Here is a 19,621-nt window from a genome sequence, read left to right as displayed (position 1 = left end):
GCCCTGGCCTAGAGGACCTCCTCTGGATTCTAGCAGGTGACCTGGTTGGGGACCAGATCCTACGTCCACTCCCAAAACTCCTCGTATTATCCCAATCCTTCCCAGATAACCGCTGGGAAAGGAGAACAGCAACCAACAAAACCTATTGGGATGCCCTGAAATAAACTGTGTTACCTGTTCAGGGACTACAGCCCGCTCTTGTTGGGAAGATCACGAGCTCCAGGAAAGTTTTCCAGCTACTAACTAGTGTGATTCTGGGTTTCTATTTTCTTCACAGTCTTTTCCCTCCCACTTGTCCCAGAATCAAAGCCACAATTAGGCAGAGAATGACCAAATAGACTCATTAACAGCAGGGAGCACTATTCCCCGACCTGAAAGCAGGTCAAATTTAGCATGCCCCTAAAGAGGAAGAGAGCGAGCTCATGCTTTACTTTCCATGAGATCTTATTCATCAAATAGACTTCAATCCACCACATTTGATCCTTGCCTACAAAACAAATAAATGTCCCAGCTGGGGCCCCCTTCTGTTCCAAGGGACATTTCAAGGCTGTGAGCTTGCTGCAGCAGCTTTCTGCTAAAAATTCATGGCTCCATTTTAGGGGCATGACTTAAAATGATCCAGGGAAGCAGGAACAAGGCCGAGTTCCAGGAGCGCAGCTATTTCACACGTGGGTGTCCGCAGAAGGCCAGTGTGGCTCCTTTGTCGACAAACATCGAACTCAGGGGTATGTGCAAAAGGAGGTTCAGGAGGGGGTGGACGCATAGGAATTTGCCGCCGTCAGTACATGCAGCCGGGAAGGCAGGGGCTTGGCAGACACCCAGCAGCACTTTTGGAGGCATCACAGCTTGTAGATTATATCAAACCATTACGGTCTTTTACCCCCCACCAGGCCTTGTCTAACTAGAGACGTGCTTTGAAGAGAACCCTGTCCTGTGACCGGGAAGCATCAGCTGTATGATGCGGGTAGCCCACAAACACCCCTTGCCCACCTACTGCCATGACTTTCCCAACCCCACAATTTTTTGGACTCTATTCCCAGAGGACAGAGACAGGAAGGGAGTCAGTCGCTCTTGCTCTGTTCATACATGCTGGGTGCCATTTTGTGTCCTCACCAACATTGCATTTGTTGCCCAGTAATTTGGGCTTTGCGTGTACACTGCAGACCAAGGGCTCAGGAGGCCAAGCTCGCACCAAGAGATGTCTGTCAACAGTGGCATGCCCCCATTGGCTTTTTACCAGCACGATCACCCCATTTCGGCGGGCCAGTCCTGATGTCAGCAACAACAGCTGTAACTAGGCAGCTATAACAGTGGAACAATGTAATTGCAGCACACTCCCTGCCTGACTCACCTAGCTCACGAACTGGAGCCATCTCTTACTGCTCTTGATGGGGGCTGTTGTCGTATATAGCACTGATGATTGCACAGCTGGAGTCTTCGCCCTCTGTGATCTCGGGGTTGACCTAATGAGAAAATTCCAATACCCAAGTGAGACATTGCTTCTCTCTGGCCACATTCTCTCCACTCACATTCATGTCCCTGGGTCCTAAACCCTCCATGTGCTGGGACAGACTTTCTACACCACACTCAACTTATTGATGATGAGATAGCAGGAAGACCAACTTCTGCTGCTTAGACAGAAAGAAAACGAGAAGTTAGAAAGGAAATAACACAGAGTATCCTGAGGGGGTAGGCAGCGGTAACCAGTCACGTGGCTTCCTGAGAACATTTTAGAGCAGGGACACAGGCCTTGTTCTTTTACAATGATTCTTTGAACCCTGCATTTCTCCCGGGTTGGATAGGGGGCATATTAAAGAAAAGACTGCTGCCCTGGGTATTTAAAAACACCAAGCAGCAATAAACATGTAGCTATAGTTCTTTGGTTATTCACATTTGATCAAGTAATACCCATTTAAACTGTCAAATATCTCAAAGTCAACCTGTTTCCATTTTACACTAGCTCTAGTTCACAGCAGAGCACGTAAGTTTATCTACCCCATGAACCACAGACGTAGGATGAGAAAAAGATGGAGTTTCTGTCTTAATTACAAGTAGGTATTCTTCAGAGCATACACATAAGACATTGCTGAAATGCAGCCAGCTCTGGGGCAGACAGCTGTCCTACCGCCCAGTGCACAACAGCTTGAGGAATGGGCATTATAAGCAAACACACCAGGGCAAGACCTACTTTTCTGAAAAGCTTCTGAAAAGCTCTCTCTTATGGGGCAGACCGTTTGGGTTTCAAATGCTAAACTTCATGTCACAGGCTATAAGGCTATCTATGGATGCTTAGCTATGTGTGGGCATGGGGGCATTGATGCCTCCCTCCCCATAAATATTCCAGCTCAGGTGCTTTCTGAGCCTCAGCCACAAGGCAGGAAGGCCTAGTTGATTCTCTGTCAGACAGATCTCACTCTTTAGCAAGTAACAGCCGCCTCCAGATCCATTTTCACTACCAGGTGTTAGTCTAAGCTTCCTTTGCTGAGTTTGTTGGGGGCAAAGATTGGGGGGAAGCAAGGGAAACCTGCTAAATTCTGCTCCACAAGCAACTATGCAAGATTTCAGTCAGGAAGAGCTGGGAGATCCATGGTCTGAACACAGGACTGCAAGCCAAGACCTTGCACCTATGAGAACTGCTTGGCTGCTGAAACTCCGGCATTTTCAATGTCTGTTTCACCATGTGTGCAGTGTTATGAAACTGTAAAAAAAGAAAACATTCACTGGCCTCCTAAACCAGGTCCTCCTTGCAAAAGAGAAGATGTGTTCTCTGCAAAGCCTGGCTCATGGGAGAGAATTAGGCCAGGCTGGAATAGCCACAAAAACAAACACAGCTGGCTGCCAGTCTGAGTTCAACTCCAGGCTCTCCCAGAGGTCTCAACTCAAGTTGTCCCAGGGGTGGCCTTAGGATCACTCTACTGGTAAACTACTTTGAACAGGCCAATTGGTTATCACCAGCTTAAACAGCCTGCTTCAGGGGAGATGCAGCGTATTAGGTGAGAACCCATTGTAAAGAGCAAACCCAGAAATAGAAAGAGGTTATGACAGAGATTTGGAAAGATATAACTGCTGTGGTTGAGGAATTGCATTCATGTGTGGACTCGCACAGGTTCTTCCCCACTCACAAGCCTATAAGCCTCCGATATGTTCTGTGCAAAGCTCCCAATGGGACCCTGACAGCCTCAATCATGTAGAGCAAGGAGACAGGACCCGCTGACTGGCACAGACAGTGCAGCAAGTGATCTGCTTTCCCCTCATCCCACCTTATACACCCTGGTTTCCTTCTATGCTCTCCTGGAAGTGGTGCAATAAACGGGTTATCTACAGAAACACTTAGCAGCTGGCGAAAAGGTCTCAATCATGGATCTGCATCCTCCATGCTTTGCAGCATTTCTGCACTTTATTTTCTCTGTTTCAGAGCAAGTTATAGCCAACTAGCAAACCCAGGGGGAAACGAAGAGGCAGGGAAGTGCTTTTATTAAAGAGTTGACCATAAATAAAGCTCTCTGCCCTGTGCAAGCAGGGATGAAGAGACAGCAACACTCCCAACCTGCAAGAACCCAGGTGACCTGTTCAGCAAACAGTGAAGCGGTGCCACAAGCAGCAGCTCCATTTGCTACAGCAAATCCTCCTTTTGGACTTGTTCCTGGCGTGACAGAGGAGACATTCCACATCTGTGTTCTCCTAGGTCTCTTCTCTTCTTCACCCGGCAAAGGCCTGCATTGGCTTAAGTCTCTTGCTCCTGAAAGAAGCTCTTAAAATTTGTCTTGCCCTGAAGCTGTGGAGGCTCCTGGTCTCACAGCCAAAAACACCCAGCTTGTGCTGCACCTTTGTGACGAGGAAACTGAAGAGCCAAACTACTACTCAGCAGCTACCAGGTCTGTGTCAGCCATACAGAGGGCTTCACCTGCTCTTGATGGGAAAACGGGAGATGTGTTACGATGTTGGAGAAGCTCCCTTCCCATAAGCTACAGAACAGATGCAAGAGCATTATATTGCCATTGCTTCTTCTTCCACAGTTTTCTCTTGAGGCTGCACATACTTCTCCTGCACAGCAAGAGTGCTGGTTACCCTGGAGTCAAGGAAAATAAGGCAGTAAGAGGGGCTGAGGCTCAGGAAACCCTTGAGACGGGAGCACTAACATCAGTCTGACAACTGCCACAGGAGCTAACAGCACTGGTGAGAGGATACAATGGCCGAGGAGTTCATAGCTCTGGCTAATCCAAAAAAAAGAAAAGAAAAATAAAGGTCCAAACCAACTAACTACATAGTTTGGGCAAAATAGGAAGGATATGTTCTAGGGAGTCTGAATTAGAAAAAAGCAGGCAGAGCTCTCCACATGCAGGACATCAGAGAGCCAAATGGGATCATGGCAGATTTCATGCGCATTCCTGTCCACTAGGTCCTGGGCTGAGCCCTCACAACTCAGCACTGTTCTGAACTAGTTTCTAAGGTGCCACTCTGTGCTGCCTTCTGCCTGACTTCAAACTAACAGCTAAACTACCTCTCAGATCACTGCATGCATAGCATAACTTGACAGGTAACAGAACTAGGGACTTGGACTGAAGTCAAACCTGTGGCCTCAACAAGAAAGGACTACTTCAAATCCCCAGAGCCACAAATCAGAGTTTAAGCCTCCATGCAGGAGAAAGGAACAGTGGAAAGGATACGATGTGAAGTGGAAATCGGCTCCCACTGCAGCAGACATCAGGGCTTCAAGGCTTCTATGTTCCGAGTCTCCAAAGGAGTAGCCATTGGCTTTGTCCACGGCCTGCATAACCCGTCGCATACTTGCCTTATCCTGTAAGGAAGGAAACAGTGACACACAGTGGGGGCAGGGTGGATATGCAGCAGGTCTAGAGGAGCATGCTCAAAACCAGACTGATGATCTGCGCATGATACAATGTTCTGCAACGTAGAGTCGGGCCTGAGCTAGGGAAGGTGGATGCAGCCCTAGGGGAACATGCCAAGCCAAGGCAGGGGAGATCAAAAACCTCACAGCAATCCACAGGCAAGCGACTTGCTGATGACACGTCAGCACCCCGTAAGACAGGAAGAGGAGACTCAGGGGCATTTGAGAGGAAACTGTAACAGCTATTTTATGCATTTTTCCCCATCTGGAAGAGAATGCAAGGGCTTAAAACCCAGGAAAAGCCTTTGGCTACCGGCTCCACAAACAGCAGCTGGAATGCCATTGTGACTTTAACAGAATCTGCACGTGTTTCACCCATCATATTCAGTGATGGATTCTTGCCCCAGAGGGCTGGCCGCCTGACTGACCGATCTGGCCAATGTTTGGGAGGCCTCAGCCTACACAAACCTGCAGCCTCGGCTTTATGGTTAGAGGCTCCGTGCGGCAGCTTGAGTTTAACAAACTGAAGTCATCACTTTCCTGAACAGGACAAAGATATAAAAGTGAGGGCAGCTCCCTGTGCCAATCTCTCTCAGCTTCTTTGCCATGATGGTGAAGCTGGACAGTGCAGCAAGTGACACCTGTGCTGAACTCTATCGTGGAGTATGCATGAGAAATATTTGCAAAACACCTGAAATGAGAATCCCTAGTTCTTCAAGGCCCTGCTGTATCCGCTCCTTCCATGGCAGAGCCATCCCCTTTAATTAGGGATTTGCCTGGGTTGGTTTCAAAAGCCCATGCAAGGAGATTCTGTCACAATTGCTGGCAGGACCCAATGGCCCCCGCCAGCCCCTAGCCAAGGGTCTTCCTGTCCAGCAGTACAGTTTGAAGGGGTGAACAAAGGCTGGAGGAGCAGGAAGTCCCCATTGGTCATCAGGGCTTTGCCACTAACTCCCTGGGCAGCCTTGAGCAATTTACTTTGGCTCTCCAGGCCCAAACACATTGCTGGCAGCCTTTCCGCTGACTTGAACAAGAGTTGGATCCATCTCTCTGCACTTCAGTTTCCCAATCTGTCCATAAGATAGCAACAGCGATGCTTATGCAGCAACCCCCGTGTCGTGTTAGGACTGACATGAATTCCTGTACAGAGCTCTGAACGTGACTTTCTGCATCAAGCTCTCTCCCTCTCGCCTCCTCCATATATTTGAAGACATATCCTCCTCTGTTAGCAAACCAGTATATTAGCACTTCTTTTAGTCCATCCTGGGAATGCTCTTCCTCCAGTCTCCTAACTGGCTTTGTTGCTTTCCTCTCTAAGCCCCCTGGTTCATCTGCATGTTTCAAGTAAAATGGTCTTGGAAATGTTGGTTGGATTCTAGAAACAGCCACTGAAGAGTTGTAGGGAAAGGAACTCCTAGTTCCCTGCTCCAGGGGCTTTAAGCTGTGTTTTCCTCCTGCTCTGCATACTGCTGTACATCATTTACAAACGTGTCTGATCTGCCCTCTGTTCTCAGCCCTGCTGCTTTCAGAACTGCACTAGGGCTTTCAGGGTTGCAGCACCTCAGCTTTTGCCTTCTCATTCAGGATCTTTATGTTTTGGATTCTCCAAATCCCTTCCAATACTCTGTGCATTTTCCTTAATATTTTTCTCTGCCATCTGCCTTACTCTCTCTGGCATTTCTTTGTCCTGACTGGCAATTGCAATTCCGTCTAGTTTAGTGTCACCAGAGTTTCACTGGCACCCTGTCCAGTGCCTTAGGCTGTTACTGAAGGAATTAAGTACATGTGGATCTAAAATCTATCTGCATTGCCCATATGCATGTATGTCAACACAAGTATTGTTCTTCAATGCTGTAGAAATAAAACTTGTGAATCTGGTGTGACAGAGGAGACACCAGGAACAAGTTCTGCCTGATACAGTCAAGATTTGGGGAAAAAAAGCTAGAATGAAGACGTGTTTTTAGGCAATATCCTTTATTGGACCAACTGTATGTTGCGATAAAGTTAGACAAACTTTTGAATGCAAAGCATGACCTGATGAAGAATGTCTTGCATTTGAAAGCTTCTCTTACTCTATCCCAACCATGCAGTTGGTCCAATAAAAGATATCACTGTAAGAAATTCTTGCCTCTCATATAATCCCTGGACCAGCATAGCTACAGTGTCACTGTAACACAATGTGCACAGAAACCCAAGGGGTTTTCTTTTAGTAGAGAGCCAGGCCACAGTACTGACCTAGGAAGCTGATGAGCTGGGCAGCTCCAGTAAAATACTTCCCTTCATTTGCAATCCATCCCCTAGGCTGAATTACCTGGACATTGAGCGGAACAAAGGAGACCAAGCTGTAGTCCTCAATCACCTCCACCAACTTCTCATTGAGGCGACGATAGTTCTTGAAGAAGGGATCAGAAGCTAAATGGTCTACGAGGTAAGAGAGGTCCAGCACCTCAGTGTAGTAATCCAGGTTGAAGGCTGCAAGGAGAAATCAGAACCCCTGAGCCCACTCAACTACAAAAGCCAGTGTATTTCACCAGAACCCAAGGAATTGTTATAACTTTTCCCTGTACATCATTCCCATCTACCCCAATAGAGAAGTGAGCACATCTCTACCAAGGATCAGCACCAGAGAACTCCCCTTCTCTCTCCCCCACAGCCCCCTCTCAAGGGCTCTTACCAAGTTTGCCATACTGCTCTATCAGGTCCATCTTTGAAAGGATGTTAACATGAGGCAATTCCACATGCAACATGGTGGAAAGAGAGGTGCAAAGAACAGAGATGAACTTGCCAGGATCAGTGCAGTAATGAGAATCCACCAAATGAACTGCAGCCAGCTGCAAACAGAAACAAAGGAGAAACAGTGCAAGATCAGAGACCTGCCAGAATTTGGGATGCTTGAGAAGGGGCACTGGGATACAAAAGAAAGGAAAATTAATCCAGACTCTGGGGTTATCATCAGATACCAAAGTTATCAGTTAACTCCTTCCTAGATAAGAGGATGTACAAGTATGTAAAACTATGACTACCAAACTGAGGCTGCTGTATAGGTTGCTGGCCTGTGTAATGGACTACGAGATGCATTACAGAAATACCAGGTTTTCACCAGGATTACTAAGAGACTGTTAAACTTGCAAGCGCTTTTGTACTCCAGACCCCGCTTTTCACTTGCTCTGGACTTCCTTCTTCCATGGATGCAGTTGCCAATGTCTGTCCTCTGCCCCAACAGAGGTTTTGACAACTGATCTGAGTTAACTCTACTTTTGATGTATGGGACCTAGGTAAAGTTCTTCACCTTCCCCACAGAACTATTAATTCATGCACAAATAACACAGTGACAAAACAATTTTTAAATCAACCTCCTCTAGGTTTTTTTTATCAGCCTCTTCATTTTTTTAAAAATCAACCACCTAATGTAGTTTGAAAAACACTTACTAAATCCAGTCACAGCCAACCTGATTCATCGTGCTAACAATTCTGTTTCAGATTTTACGTCATCAGTCATCACTGTTCTAATGTGCAGCGCCCTATTACGAAGCTCAGTAGTATCACATTTGTTTTCTTCTCCTTAATCTATGAGGTAGCAAAGCTTAACACTTCAGAAATGCAACTCAGAAAGTCACAAGAACTCAGCTATGCAAGTCTATAGTGCTAAAGCTATGATTTTTCACCTCTTTGCCCAAAAGAGATTTCTTGCATGGATTCCCTGGGTCTACGGCAGGGTTGGACTAGGCGGGAGCTGGACTCGATGATCTTCCGAGGTCCCAGCTCTAATGTCTATGAAATCTATGAAAAGGAAAGTACAAAGCACCAGACAAAGGCAAAGTGGAATGCGTTTATTCAAGCACATGCAAGAATGCAAGTGTCTAGTTTCTCCGTAACAAGCTCAACATTGCCTCCTTGCTTCCATCATGTGGTTGTACATTAGCGGTCTAGCCAGTAATCCCAAATACTAGACACGTGCAAAGCCAGCTAGTTTCGGAGGTGCAGTTACAGCCACATTGATCTAAGGACACAGGTAGATTTCATAGATGAAAAGGACCTCCGAAGATCATTGAATCCAGTCCCCTGCCCAAGGAGCAGGAAGTCAGCTGGGGTCATAGGATCCAGTTTGCTCTTGAAGGTGTTCAATGTAGGTGCTTGAACCACCTCCAATGGCAGGCTGTTCCAGACCTTGTGTGTTTGGACAGTAAAAAAATTCTTCCTTATGTCCAGCCTGAAACGGTCTTGCAGGAGTTTGCCCCAAGGGATGACAAGGTTGAACGGTCACACTCTGATGAACAAACATTCCCCCAAATACTGGCAGTCACCCCAATAAATTTATAGGTGGCCATCAGATCACCCCTGAGCTTGTGCTTTTCCAAGCTAAAGAGCCCCATAGCTCTCAGCCTCTCAGCATAAGGTCTGTTTTCCTGACTGCTGATCATGCGCATGGCTCTTCTCTGAACTCGCAAGCTTAGACAAGGGTCTGAGTAAATGTGATATCACATTTACCCAATTTATCAGATGCAAGACTAGCAACTTTGCTTTGTTATTGGAACCTTCGCACCTGCATTTCCCTGTGCATGCACAACTTGTACTGAATAAAGACGAACATGCAATTTCCACCCCATTTGTGTCACCTGAACAAGATCCCGGTTCCAAACCTCAGAAAAAACAGCTTAATTTTTAAGCTGGGGGCTCCACACTCGTCTGGCATAAAAACCCTCCTCCCTCCTCCAAGCCGCGATGGTCACCAAGGTAAACTGTGCATGCGCCTGGGGGTAAAGCAAATGGCTAGGAGGAGAGAACTGAGTGGGGTGTTTCTTTACACCACTGTTGACTTCTTTGTAGCCTTGAGCAAGTGGTTGTTGATGCATGTACAAAACCCTCCGCAAAGGCACACGACTGCTTTGCAGAAGGTGAGACGTGAACGCCGCCCGTCAAAGGAAAGTCCCCGGGGCACCACTTGCCACACGGGGGGCTGCCCCAGACCCGCCATGCGTACCCTGAAGCCCCAGGCAGCCAGCCGGCCAAAGATGTTCCTCAGCGCGGCATGGTGGGTGTACAGCTCCACCTGCCCGGGGCAGTCAAAGAGGATGTAGCAGCCCCGGAGCGGGGCCAGCTTGTCCCGCAGCCAGTCCGCATTAGCCTCCAGGTACTCCATGCAGTAGAGGAGCCCACCGTTGGGACCCAGCTTCAGGTGCTCCATCACATCGCGCAGCGTCACCAGCTCCCCGATGTCAGCGGCGCAGGGGTAGGGCAGCATGTCATTGGCCGGGTCCAGGTTCACCACGGCCACCGCGCGGCCCAGGGCGGCCAGCAGCTCCCGCATAGCCCCGCAGTACGTGGTCTTGCCCGAGCCCGGCGGCCCGATGACGGCCTGCCCGAAGGCCAAGCTGGGCTGCGCCATTTCAGCGCATCCCCTGCGCCCGGGGCCGGCGAGGGGCTGAGGGGCACTGAGACCCCGCCGACTCGTCTCACTCAGCCCCGAGTGCAAACCCCTCACGCACTCCCGGCGCCGCTTCCGGTGGGTGTTCTCGCCGGGCGGGTCCGGGCAGGCGAAGGGAAGCCGGCAGGAAGGTTCCGGCCACACTTCCGGTGGGTGTGCGCGCCTCGGAGGTCCGGGCAAACAAGAGGAAGTAGGCAGGAAGGTTCCGCCCACACTTCCGGGTGTACCTGTCCCTAGCGGATTCAAGTGAAAAAGAGTTCCGGCCACACTTCCGGTAGGTGTACCTGTCTGGCGAGTCCGGGCGGGTGAGAGGAAGCGGGCAGGAAGGTTCCGCGCCGCCCCAGTGCTGGTGAAGGGAAGGCCTAGCCATAAGCCGCCGAGGCGCGGGCGGGCTTTGGCGCCCCCTGGCGGCCGGAGCGCGGAAGAGGGCGAAGACGAGCACCAGGCAGGGGTGTCCTGGCCTGGCCTAACCCCGCTGTAGACCCAGGGACTGAACGGGCACAAGCTTCGTCTCTGTACTCGCATTCACATCTGCTTCCACCCCAGCCCCTCTGGCCACAGTGCACACATCCAGGAAGAAGCCACCATCCCCTGGCTCTGCCTCCTACTCAGCGCTTCAAGTACCTGCCTGACCCCGATCCAGCCTTGGCAGGGTCTCACCAGCTCCCATACAGCACCAAGCTGAAAGAGGCTCTGGGTAGAGAATACACTGCAACTTGAGGTCACAGGCAGGCAGGTATTTGAAGCCAGAGAGAGGAAGGTGGCAGCAACTAGTTTTTGATAAACCTATTTATTTAGAGCACAGCAATACCCAGGGCCGGGGAGTACAGACCAACTCCTCCCATCACACAGAATCAGAACTTTGTAGACCTTAAATGCTGAAGGCTGCAAGAGAGGAGGAACAGAAGGAATAATCCTGGTCAGACCCAGGTCACTCTCCCTTCCAGCCTCTGCTCTGCATGGCACAGAAAACTGGGCAAGGTAGATGGATGGCCCAACCCAGTAAATGGCAACTCTTATGCTCTAAAGTGATGTTTGACTCTAGAAAGGGCACTGAAATAAGGGAAAATTAAATAAATAAGCATAGCCCCACTCACAGCAGCTGGATATCAAAAGAAAAATAATCAGCTTGTGACTAAAGACTTGGGTTCAGGTCCTTTGTGTACTTCCATCTCACTACAGGAACCTTAACAAGCCCACTGGCTGCTCCACACAGCAGTCCTGAACGCTGATGCAAAGGCACAAGTCAGAAACAACCATGGGCTGAACAGAAAGGGTCACAGAGCTCAGCTGGGTAACAGGAATACTTGCCCATGTGGAACCAGGGGACTTTTCATGCATGCACAGACACACATTTCTGTTAAAAAAGTCTAGTAGTTTTCTTTGATTCAGACCAGGCAGAAGCTGGTGTCCAGGTACAAAAGGTTGTTATTGCTACAGGGATGGAGTCTCAAAGTCTCTGTTCTGCGGTTGCTCTCAGGAGGCACCAGGGCTCTTCTGAGCACTGTGCATCTCTCGCACAAATGCCATATCCTGTCTGTACTTCATGGCAGTGGGTGGCTGGCATCTGAATAGCTCGCCCCAGGTGTCCTGGGGCTGTGGCTCATCATACACTGTTGAAATGAGGATGTGGCTGTCTGGGCGAGGTTTCTTTGCCTTGCTGAAAGTCTGCAGTTTCTCCCCATGGTACCTGTGCAGAAGCAGACAGATAATTCCACTGATGTTAACGTTCCTTAAGACCAGAGCTGAGCCTGGGAATGTGCATTCTTGTCCAAATCCTGGCTGCTGTGGACTGGCAAGTGATTCTATCTCCCCTACCTTGGACTGAGCCACCACCTTTAAACAGCCTGCAAAGTGGGCATGTTTGCAAAGCATTCATGTGTTGGAGGGGCAGAGAAGCTTCAGGCCGAGCCTGAGCTGACCCTCTAGGTCCGCACACAGCCAGTGGGGTGTCTTCCTTCTTGGTGACCAGGGCAGAGGTCATAGGTTTAGAGCAGAGGCTGGCAACCTATGGCCTGTGGGTTGCAGCCAGCCCACTAAGCAGTATCATTAAAGACTGTGGATGTCAGCAGTAATACTGCATTGGTGGGGGGGGGCGGCGGGCAGCACGTGGGTCTAGGGGACTTGAACTGATAAACCTGCCTGCCACCATTAGGACTAGGGACAGCACTTGGGTCACAGTCTAAGGAGGCTGTCACACAAGCTGCGTTCTCTCAGACCCAGTGCTTCTTAAAAGCTTTCAGCTCTGCCCACTCCCCCATGTGGCAGCAACAAGTTTCCAAAGCAAGAAGCCCCAGGATAGTTTAGGCTTCACCGGGGCACTACAGCCAACTCGCTTCTTGACCAAGAGCTGCCAGAGAACAAGGGCCAACAGCAAATGCTGCACCTCTCAGCCAGAAGGGTAGAGCAGTTAGTTCTCCATTCAGGTGCTCAGGATGTATTCACAGTACATGCAGGGGCCCTGCTAAGAGGGACCACATTGCCTCAAAGCCCCTGGGATTCCTTCCAGTTCATGCTTGCCTCAAGCCCTTGATGTAAGCCACCACTCACCTATGAGTGTTTGCCCCATGGGGTACAGGAGGTGCGAGAGCGTCCTGGCTGTGAGAGCTGGGGGAGGGGGAACCAGGTTACTGCACTTACCCCAATCCTCTCTTGCACCTGGGATTCTGACCCTCATTGTCCAGCGCTTCTGCCATTCCTGAGGTGCTGCTGCCCAGGCCCTGGCCCTCCATCCAGCCCTGCCTCTCTAGCACCTTCCGGCCAATCCCCTGGAAGTAAAACCCTTTCATTAACTCTTAGTGATTCTAGAGAGAACAAGCCAGATAATCAACTGGAGAAACTCCCCCAGGGTTTGTGACCCTACCTCAGGGCACACAGCTTTAGGCAGAGCCTCTTGTTCAGGATCTACAGACATGCCAGTGCAGGCTGTTTGCATGTCACAGGAACAGGAAGAGCCAGGCCCAGACCAAGTTGGTTTCCAGCCATTACACAGAGCTCTAAGCCTCTGTTGTCCATGGTCAAACCCATCTGTATAGCTCCCATAGCCCTGACAGGGGCTAGTGTTCTCCTGGATTAGTTGGGTTGATCACTTTGCCCAAGTTCTCCAGCCTCAAGCTCTCACCACCCCACCTTCATTGGTCTCCTGCACAGCCACAGAGTAGCAAGAGACTTTCAGTCTCACCTTGGTATACTTCTCAAAGGTCCCAATCCGTTGCCCTGCAATTGACTCATCCAAGCCATCCCGCAGCCTCTGCTCAAGCCGCATCCGCATCAAGTCCTGAGCATCTTTATCACCTCCATCTGCGGAAAAAAAACCAAAAACACAAGGCCCTCAGAGCAGAGCTGCAAAGAGAAAGCCACAATATTGCCAGCATGTTTCCTAGAGGATGCAGCAGGGCAGAAACTTTCACCGGACCAGAGAAATGCTGTTCCAGCTGTTTTGCTACATCTTTCAAAAGGTCTTAAATCCAAAGAGTTTATGCTTGGAGAGGACCCCAATTTGCATAAAAGAGCACCACAGGGTGTTAATCTTTGGGAAGGATCAGGGTCAGGGTCTTATAGGAGCACATGCATGACAAGCCAGCCCTTTGCTTTAGTTGTGGCTTATTGGATTCATATCTACCACGAGCCAAGGCATCTGGACTGTTATAGGAAGTGGCACAATGAGAGTCCTTGGTAGATTTAACATACTTGATACTCTTTCCTCTTGTCAAACTATGGCCTTGCTACAGACTTATGTTTCAAGGTCCCAGCCCACCTGAGCTTGCTGTAGCTCCAAACACTGCTTGATACTCAGATCCCTCATTTTCTTATAGAAGCTAGGGAAGAAGCAGTTCTGACTCTCTCAGCCTTAGAGCCCATCTCAGATTAACTGGAAGACCCCCACCAGACCTGCCAAGAGCCACCTCTACCTTGCAGCATATTTCAGCTCAGTTACCTTGATCATAGTAGATGCTCATGTCTACGTCCCAGTCATCTGCAGTCTGCTCATCAAAGTCTGGCAAGAAAGAAGCATTGGTCTGTCAGGTGACTTGAAGAAGAGCCCGTCACAGGAACAACATTCAGGCAGGAGCAAAAGCCGGCCCCACCCCCAGCTCTCATCCCTCCAACTACAACATAACTTCTCTTCTCCAGCAATGGAGGGAAATAGAATACTACAGATCTTGCAAGCCAACATACATATAGCTGTCAGATGAACTGGGAGGGGCCTGCCAAGCTGGGTGTTCAGCCACTAGCTCACAGCCATCCCAACTCTTCAGTGAGAAGCAGATATACGATTGGCCTCACCTCCTCTCTCTTCCTGCCAGTACTGGGCATCGGTGTAGAAGACCAGCCCCGAGCCCCCCTTTTCCCACTTCAGCTCAATCTCCTCTTCGTAGAGCCGCTCCTCTGCACGTTCCTGCTTGGTCACATCCTCATGCAGTGCTTCGTGCCGCTCCCACTCCTCGCACCGGTCGTCATCCTGCAAAGGAACAGGGACAACAGAGATCCTGGCCTGGGCTATCACTCCATCCTCTCCCTCATACCCAACCAAAGGCATTGCACTTCAAAGTGACATGGGTATCCTCCTACAATGGCTTTTAGCAGTGTCATTCCAATTATTCCACTACAGAAGCAGACCAGTAAGTGAAGCTTGACTGTTATAACCTTAAATTTCTTCCTCAGGACTAGAGAGGGTCCTGGTTAAGTGGGTCTTACCCCTCCACTCAAGGCCAGACCAATCATCATATCTAGGGTCAAGAAGGAATTTTACCCCTTGGTCAGACTGGTATGGACTTGGGAGCGGAGGTAGAGATTTGCCTTTTAATTAACAACCTTTTATAGAAGCAGGACAGTCTGCTGTGGTCCCCCTGCTTTCCCTGTGGCAGGCTGTTATGTCTTGTATTGTGTCAGGGTTGATGGTAGTCTTACAGAAGTTTAGATTATGGATTATACAGGATGGCTTGTATAGGGCTGATCCTGCCTCAGGCAGTGGGTTGGACTAGATGACCTCTGCAGGTCCCTTCCAGCCCTACTTCTCTAGGATTTCCATGATGTTTAGAGGTAGGGCTGCTTATCCCCACTTACATATGCCCAAGAGCAGACAGATGGAACAGTTGCATCTGATGCAGACTCCTGAGTGGCAAGTCTCCCATCTGCTTTCAAAGGGTTTTAAAATTACCTCTGTCCACAGCCTAAATGAGACTTTAAAGTCAGCTTATGCTGTGTGGGAGCTTAAACACTTAACCACATGCACCCTCTCAAATGCTTTTAAACAGCAGGAGTCCACAAATACATAAGGATCCTTCTCAAAAGAGGCAGCCACATCCTGCACAGAGTTAAGAATGGAAGCTCATTAATTCTCATGAGGCTGATCCTTTAAGCAGATGTTATCAATTCCACAAACAAAAAGCAACTTTCCATCCATGTAATGCAGTGACAACAGCCAGACCAAATCAGAGACTCTGGTGCTCCTGAAAGGAAGGTCAGTTCAGTGACACATAGTACAAGGTTTGCCTTGTAGCTGAGGTGACATTTGACTGGTTTCACATTTCATTTTCCAAATACTTCAGTGCTCACACCTCTTCTGTAATGGCAGCAGAGCCAGGCTGGCTTTCCCCAGGCCAGTCTCTTTGCACATGTGCGCCTTTCAGAGCTCCAGCCCCCCAAGCACAACACAGCAAGTATGCTGTGGCTTGGAAAACCCATCTTGAAATTTGATGTCAAATCCACCATTACCTAAAATCAAGGTAAAAATACCACTAGAAGTCCCCAGCTAGAGTTCCAAGTACAAATGAGGGCACAGTATTAGAGGATGAATGTTCTCACGCATGATGCAGCTTAGAGTGGGTTTAAACTGGCTTTACGCTGTAGCAAAAGTGGAACAGGCATATGGTTTAAATCGAGTAAATCTACCCAGTACTGAATATCCCTTCAGACAAACTCCCCAGAAAGCAGCAGGGCTCTTCCCCTGTTGTTCATAGGCCTGACTAAGCCAGCAATTTGATAGGAGAAATCTACTTACATTGTCTGAGTGAGACTCTTCCTTTCCTGATTTTTCCCCAATGTTGTCGTTGTCATCATCATCATCATCATCATCATCATGTGCTTGATCTGACACCCCAGAACTTATCACAGGCTCACTTTCCTCTGTGATCTCATCACCTGCAGCTGTATAGACTAGCTCTTGTGCAACAGTCTTGGTGTCCTGGTATTTAAAGGGCACATTCCCATAGCGACGAGAGGAGCCTGTTTTGGGGAAGTTCAGCTGCAATTTCTTGATAACTCGGGGTGGCAGCCTGCAGGCCCTGATCAGCTCCAGGAAGATGCTCAAAGGGGTTCCCACATTGCCCTGGGGCATGAATGCAGGAGGGTTCAGCTCAGGCAGCCACTTTAAATCAGTCTGGGTGAAAGTTTCGCTCTGGGTTTTACTGTGAAGTTCCTTTTTAGTTTTGTAGGTGAATGTGTCCAAGTCTGAGGAGAAACAGACAGCAGGTTAAGATACTGCCATGCGTTAGGTAAACACAAGGGTTTAACTCAGATAATTAGATTGGAGAAGGATGCCTATGACATGGCTTTAAAAACCTGGGAGATATGAGGTCATGCAACACAGGGTGCTCTGTTCTGTTAGAAGTTCTCAATGGTTGCAATTTTACTTCTCTCTCAGACATTTGTTTCAAACCTTCAAGTACCCATCATGCAAGGCAAAAATGCATCATCAGATAGATTCACCCATCAGGCAAAACAACTGAAAAATAAAAGCCTTTCTATTTGCACGATAACCCAAGTGTCACACCACAAAGCATTCATTGAGCAGGAAATGCTCGGGCCAATAACATGGGGTAACTGTAGTCAGAACTCCACTTTACATCATTCTTTTCATTTCCAGGTCAGAACTTTAGTTTAGTGGTTACCAACCAGTGGATCTCAATCCACCGGTAGATCTTGGAGCCTCTTGGAGTCGATGTGAGGCTGGGGTGGGGGGGGCTGAGTGCCTACGTGCATGCACATGCATACCCTAGCCCAGGTCAGTCAGTGGGGGAAGAGAAGGCAAGGGGGCTAGATTGAGGCCCCCATGGTCAGTGCCAGAGGCAGAAGCAGGGGTAAGTTGAGTGGGGTCCCAGCTGGGTGGGACTTATTTGATGGGGGAGGTGAGCCCCCCAAGTTTTTTTCTTCCTCTGCTTTGATCTCCCCCCCCCCCCCCGCAAATTTACCTACTGGGCACGTGGCAGCAGGGGTACACAGTAGATCTCGGGTTGCTTTTAAATGCCAAAGGTGATCTCCCCTACTTAAAAAGGTTGGAGACCCCTGCTTTAGATTTTTCCTCCATAAAAAAAAACAAACCAAACAAACAAAGGGCTGCTCGCCAGACAGCTGCTTTCTGTAAGAACCTTCTCTTGTCCATTTCTGTCCCTGCTAATGAGGCTATAGATGCAGATCAGGTACACGAATCAGGACCTCTCTGCATACTTCCACCTCTCCTTGGCTATGGCAACTGTTTGAAGCCCGCTGGATCTTCACCATCAGTCAGAGAAAAGAGCAGAGTGATAGCTATATGAGAATGAAGGATTTCTGCAGGGGCCAACCTGCAGTCTCCCTTTATGTCACAGGCTTGTAGAGAAGTGGGGCTGGGAGGGACCCCCACCCAAGGGAGGATCAGCCCTGTCCAAGCCACCCCAGCCAAACCCACCGCCAAAACTCTCCAGAAGGTAACCTGCCGCAGTGCCGACCTCATGCCCCAGCCTGCCACAGGGAAGCAGGGGGGACCGCAGCAGCTTCTGCGCCAGGGGGTTAACGTCCGCGGGGCAGAAGTGGGAGAGCAGCCTCCCCACCCCACCCCCTCACCTGCATCCGGAGCAACTCGGACCCTGCGGATGAGGCAGCGGCCGGGCAGCGCCTCGCCACGGGGGCCCAGCCAGCGCCGACCCGAGTACATGCGCACCAGGCGAGCGGCCTGGCCGGGCTGTACGGCCACCAGGCAGCAGCAGGTGGGCGGCGGCGCCGGGCCTTGCCCCGCGGGGGCGCCGCGCTCGGGCCGGTGCCGGTAGTGGAAGCAGAGGAAGCCGCCGGCCTCCAGGAACTGGCTGAAGTAGGCGCGGAGCTGCGAGGAACGGAGCGCGGCCGGAACACGGCTCACCAGGCAGTACTGAGCAGGCTCCTCAGCGCAGGGCGCCGCCATCTTGTCCCCATCACGTGGGCGGGCATCTCGCGAGAGTTCGGGCGGTTGCGGGAGATGACGCGAGCAGTGAGGTGCCGTGGGTGGGGTTCGGCGCGAGGGGATGATGTTATGCCCAGGGCGCACGTGGCTGGTGGTGGGGGAGCGCGGGGACCGGGGTTTCGGGGTCGAGCTGCCGCAGTGCCGGATTATGACATGCTGAGGCTCTAAACTACGCCCCCTACGATCAAAATAATCCACGAAAATGGATTTTCATTAAATTTTAAAATGAAATTATTATTGCTGCACAAATGTATGAACTCAAGCCAAGTGGAGTCATATTTACGTATATATTTGTCAAATTAGAACGACAGTGTCCTTTTTTCCCTCCTTATTTACAGGCCCCTCATATTGTGAGGCCCTAAACTGTTTACTACTTAAGTAGCTGAAGCCTAAATTTGACACCGAGAAGCACTGAGGCACCTGGATCTGTGATCCACAGGTCAGTAACCAGACAGCGCCATTGCCCTGTGCCGTGACTGGAGCAGGCATCACTTCCTCACTTGCACAATTAGTCTGGGCGCATCTACATGTTCATTAATGTGCTTTAGGTAACACATTAAATATAGTACCTCTGTTGTGACGTACTAAGAAAATGGGCATGAGCCTATTGTAATGCACATTGGCTAAAGAGCACTTTTTTTGTGGTGCTTTCACGCTCATTAAGGTAGGCTAATATGCATTAAAGTGCACATGTAGATGTGCCCTATAATGCCTGCAGCCCCTGGTGACCTGGTTCTCACTGTGCCACCAGCACAGCTAACCCAGTAGCCAGAGCAGTGGCAACTGTAGCAGAGAGAATCATAAAAAATTTGGGGTGAAAGAGACCTCAGGAAGTCACATCTGGTTCAACCTGCTACTCCAAGCAGGGCCAGCCCCACCTAGGTCATTCCAGCCAGAAGGTCACAGGCTGCATCGTCCCCTCATCCCTGGTAGCTTGGAGTTAAACATCAAGGTGTGTCTAATGTGTTGGTGTTGCAACACAGGCAGTCTTCCAACTCCAGCTGCACACACCCTGGCAGCTTAGACGTGTACTGGAGCTGGAGACGTGTACCCGTGCTGCCCTGTCGTTACCTGTCAGTTTCGTGTTTGACCTGCTGAGCCTACAGAAGCAAGGGGAAATTAGGGGGGGCTAAGTTCTACAGTTTTAGAC

At 49.8% G+C, this 19,621-nt stretch overlaps 2 protein-coding genes across 2 annotated transcripts; both read right to left on the bottom strand.

Annotated features, from left to right (window-relative positions):
- Positions 1-3,370: 3,370 nt before the first annotated feature.
- On the bottom strand, positions 3,371-10,386 carry GPN2 (GPN-loop GTPase 2). The gene is made up of 5 exons (XM_090058235.1): positions 9,831-10,386; positions 7,524-7,680; positions 7,161-7,321; positions 4,668-4,798; positions 3,371-4,060 (listed from the first exon to the last, which is right to left on the bottom strand). The coding sequence occupies exons 1-5, from the start codon at positions 10,233-10,235 to the stop codon at positions 3,988-3,990; spliced, it is 927 nt and encodes a 308-aa protein (XP_089914361.1). The 5' UTR covers positions 10,236-10,386; the 3' UTR covers positions 3,371-3,987.
- Positions 10,387-11,098: 712 nt separating this feature from the next.
- GPATCH3 (G-patch domain containing 3) lies at positions 11,099-18,471 on the bottom strand. Its single transcript, XM_090058312.1, has 7 exons — positions 18,099-18,471; positions 16,279-16,727; positions 14,562-14,736; positions 14,212-14,271; positions 13,456-13,574; positions 12,915-13,042; positions 11,099-11,964 (listed from the first exon to the last, which is right to left on the bottom strand). Exons 1-7 carry the CDS (start codon positions 18,430-18,432, stop codon positions 11,751-11,753), a joined length of 1,479 nt encoding a protein of 492 aa, XP_089914438.1. The 5' UTR covers positions 18,433-18,471; the 3' UTR covers positions 11,099-11,750.
- Between the last annotated feature and the right edge of the window lie 1,150 nt (positions 18,472-19,621).

The sequence above is a fragment of the Crocodylus siamensis genome, chromosome 7 (genome assembly GCF_052110815.1).
Source record: "Crocodylus siamensis isolate JL-2025a chromosome 7, ASM5211081v1, whole genome shotgun sequence".
In the NCBI taxonomy this organism is placed as follows: Eukaryota; Metazoa; Chordata; order Crocodylia; family Crocodylidae; genus Crocodylus; species Crocodylus siamensis.
This window is presented reverse-complemented; position numbering and strand designations above follow the sequence as displayed.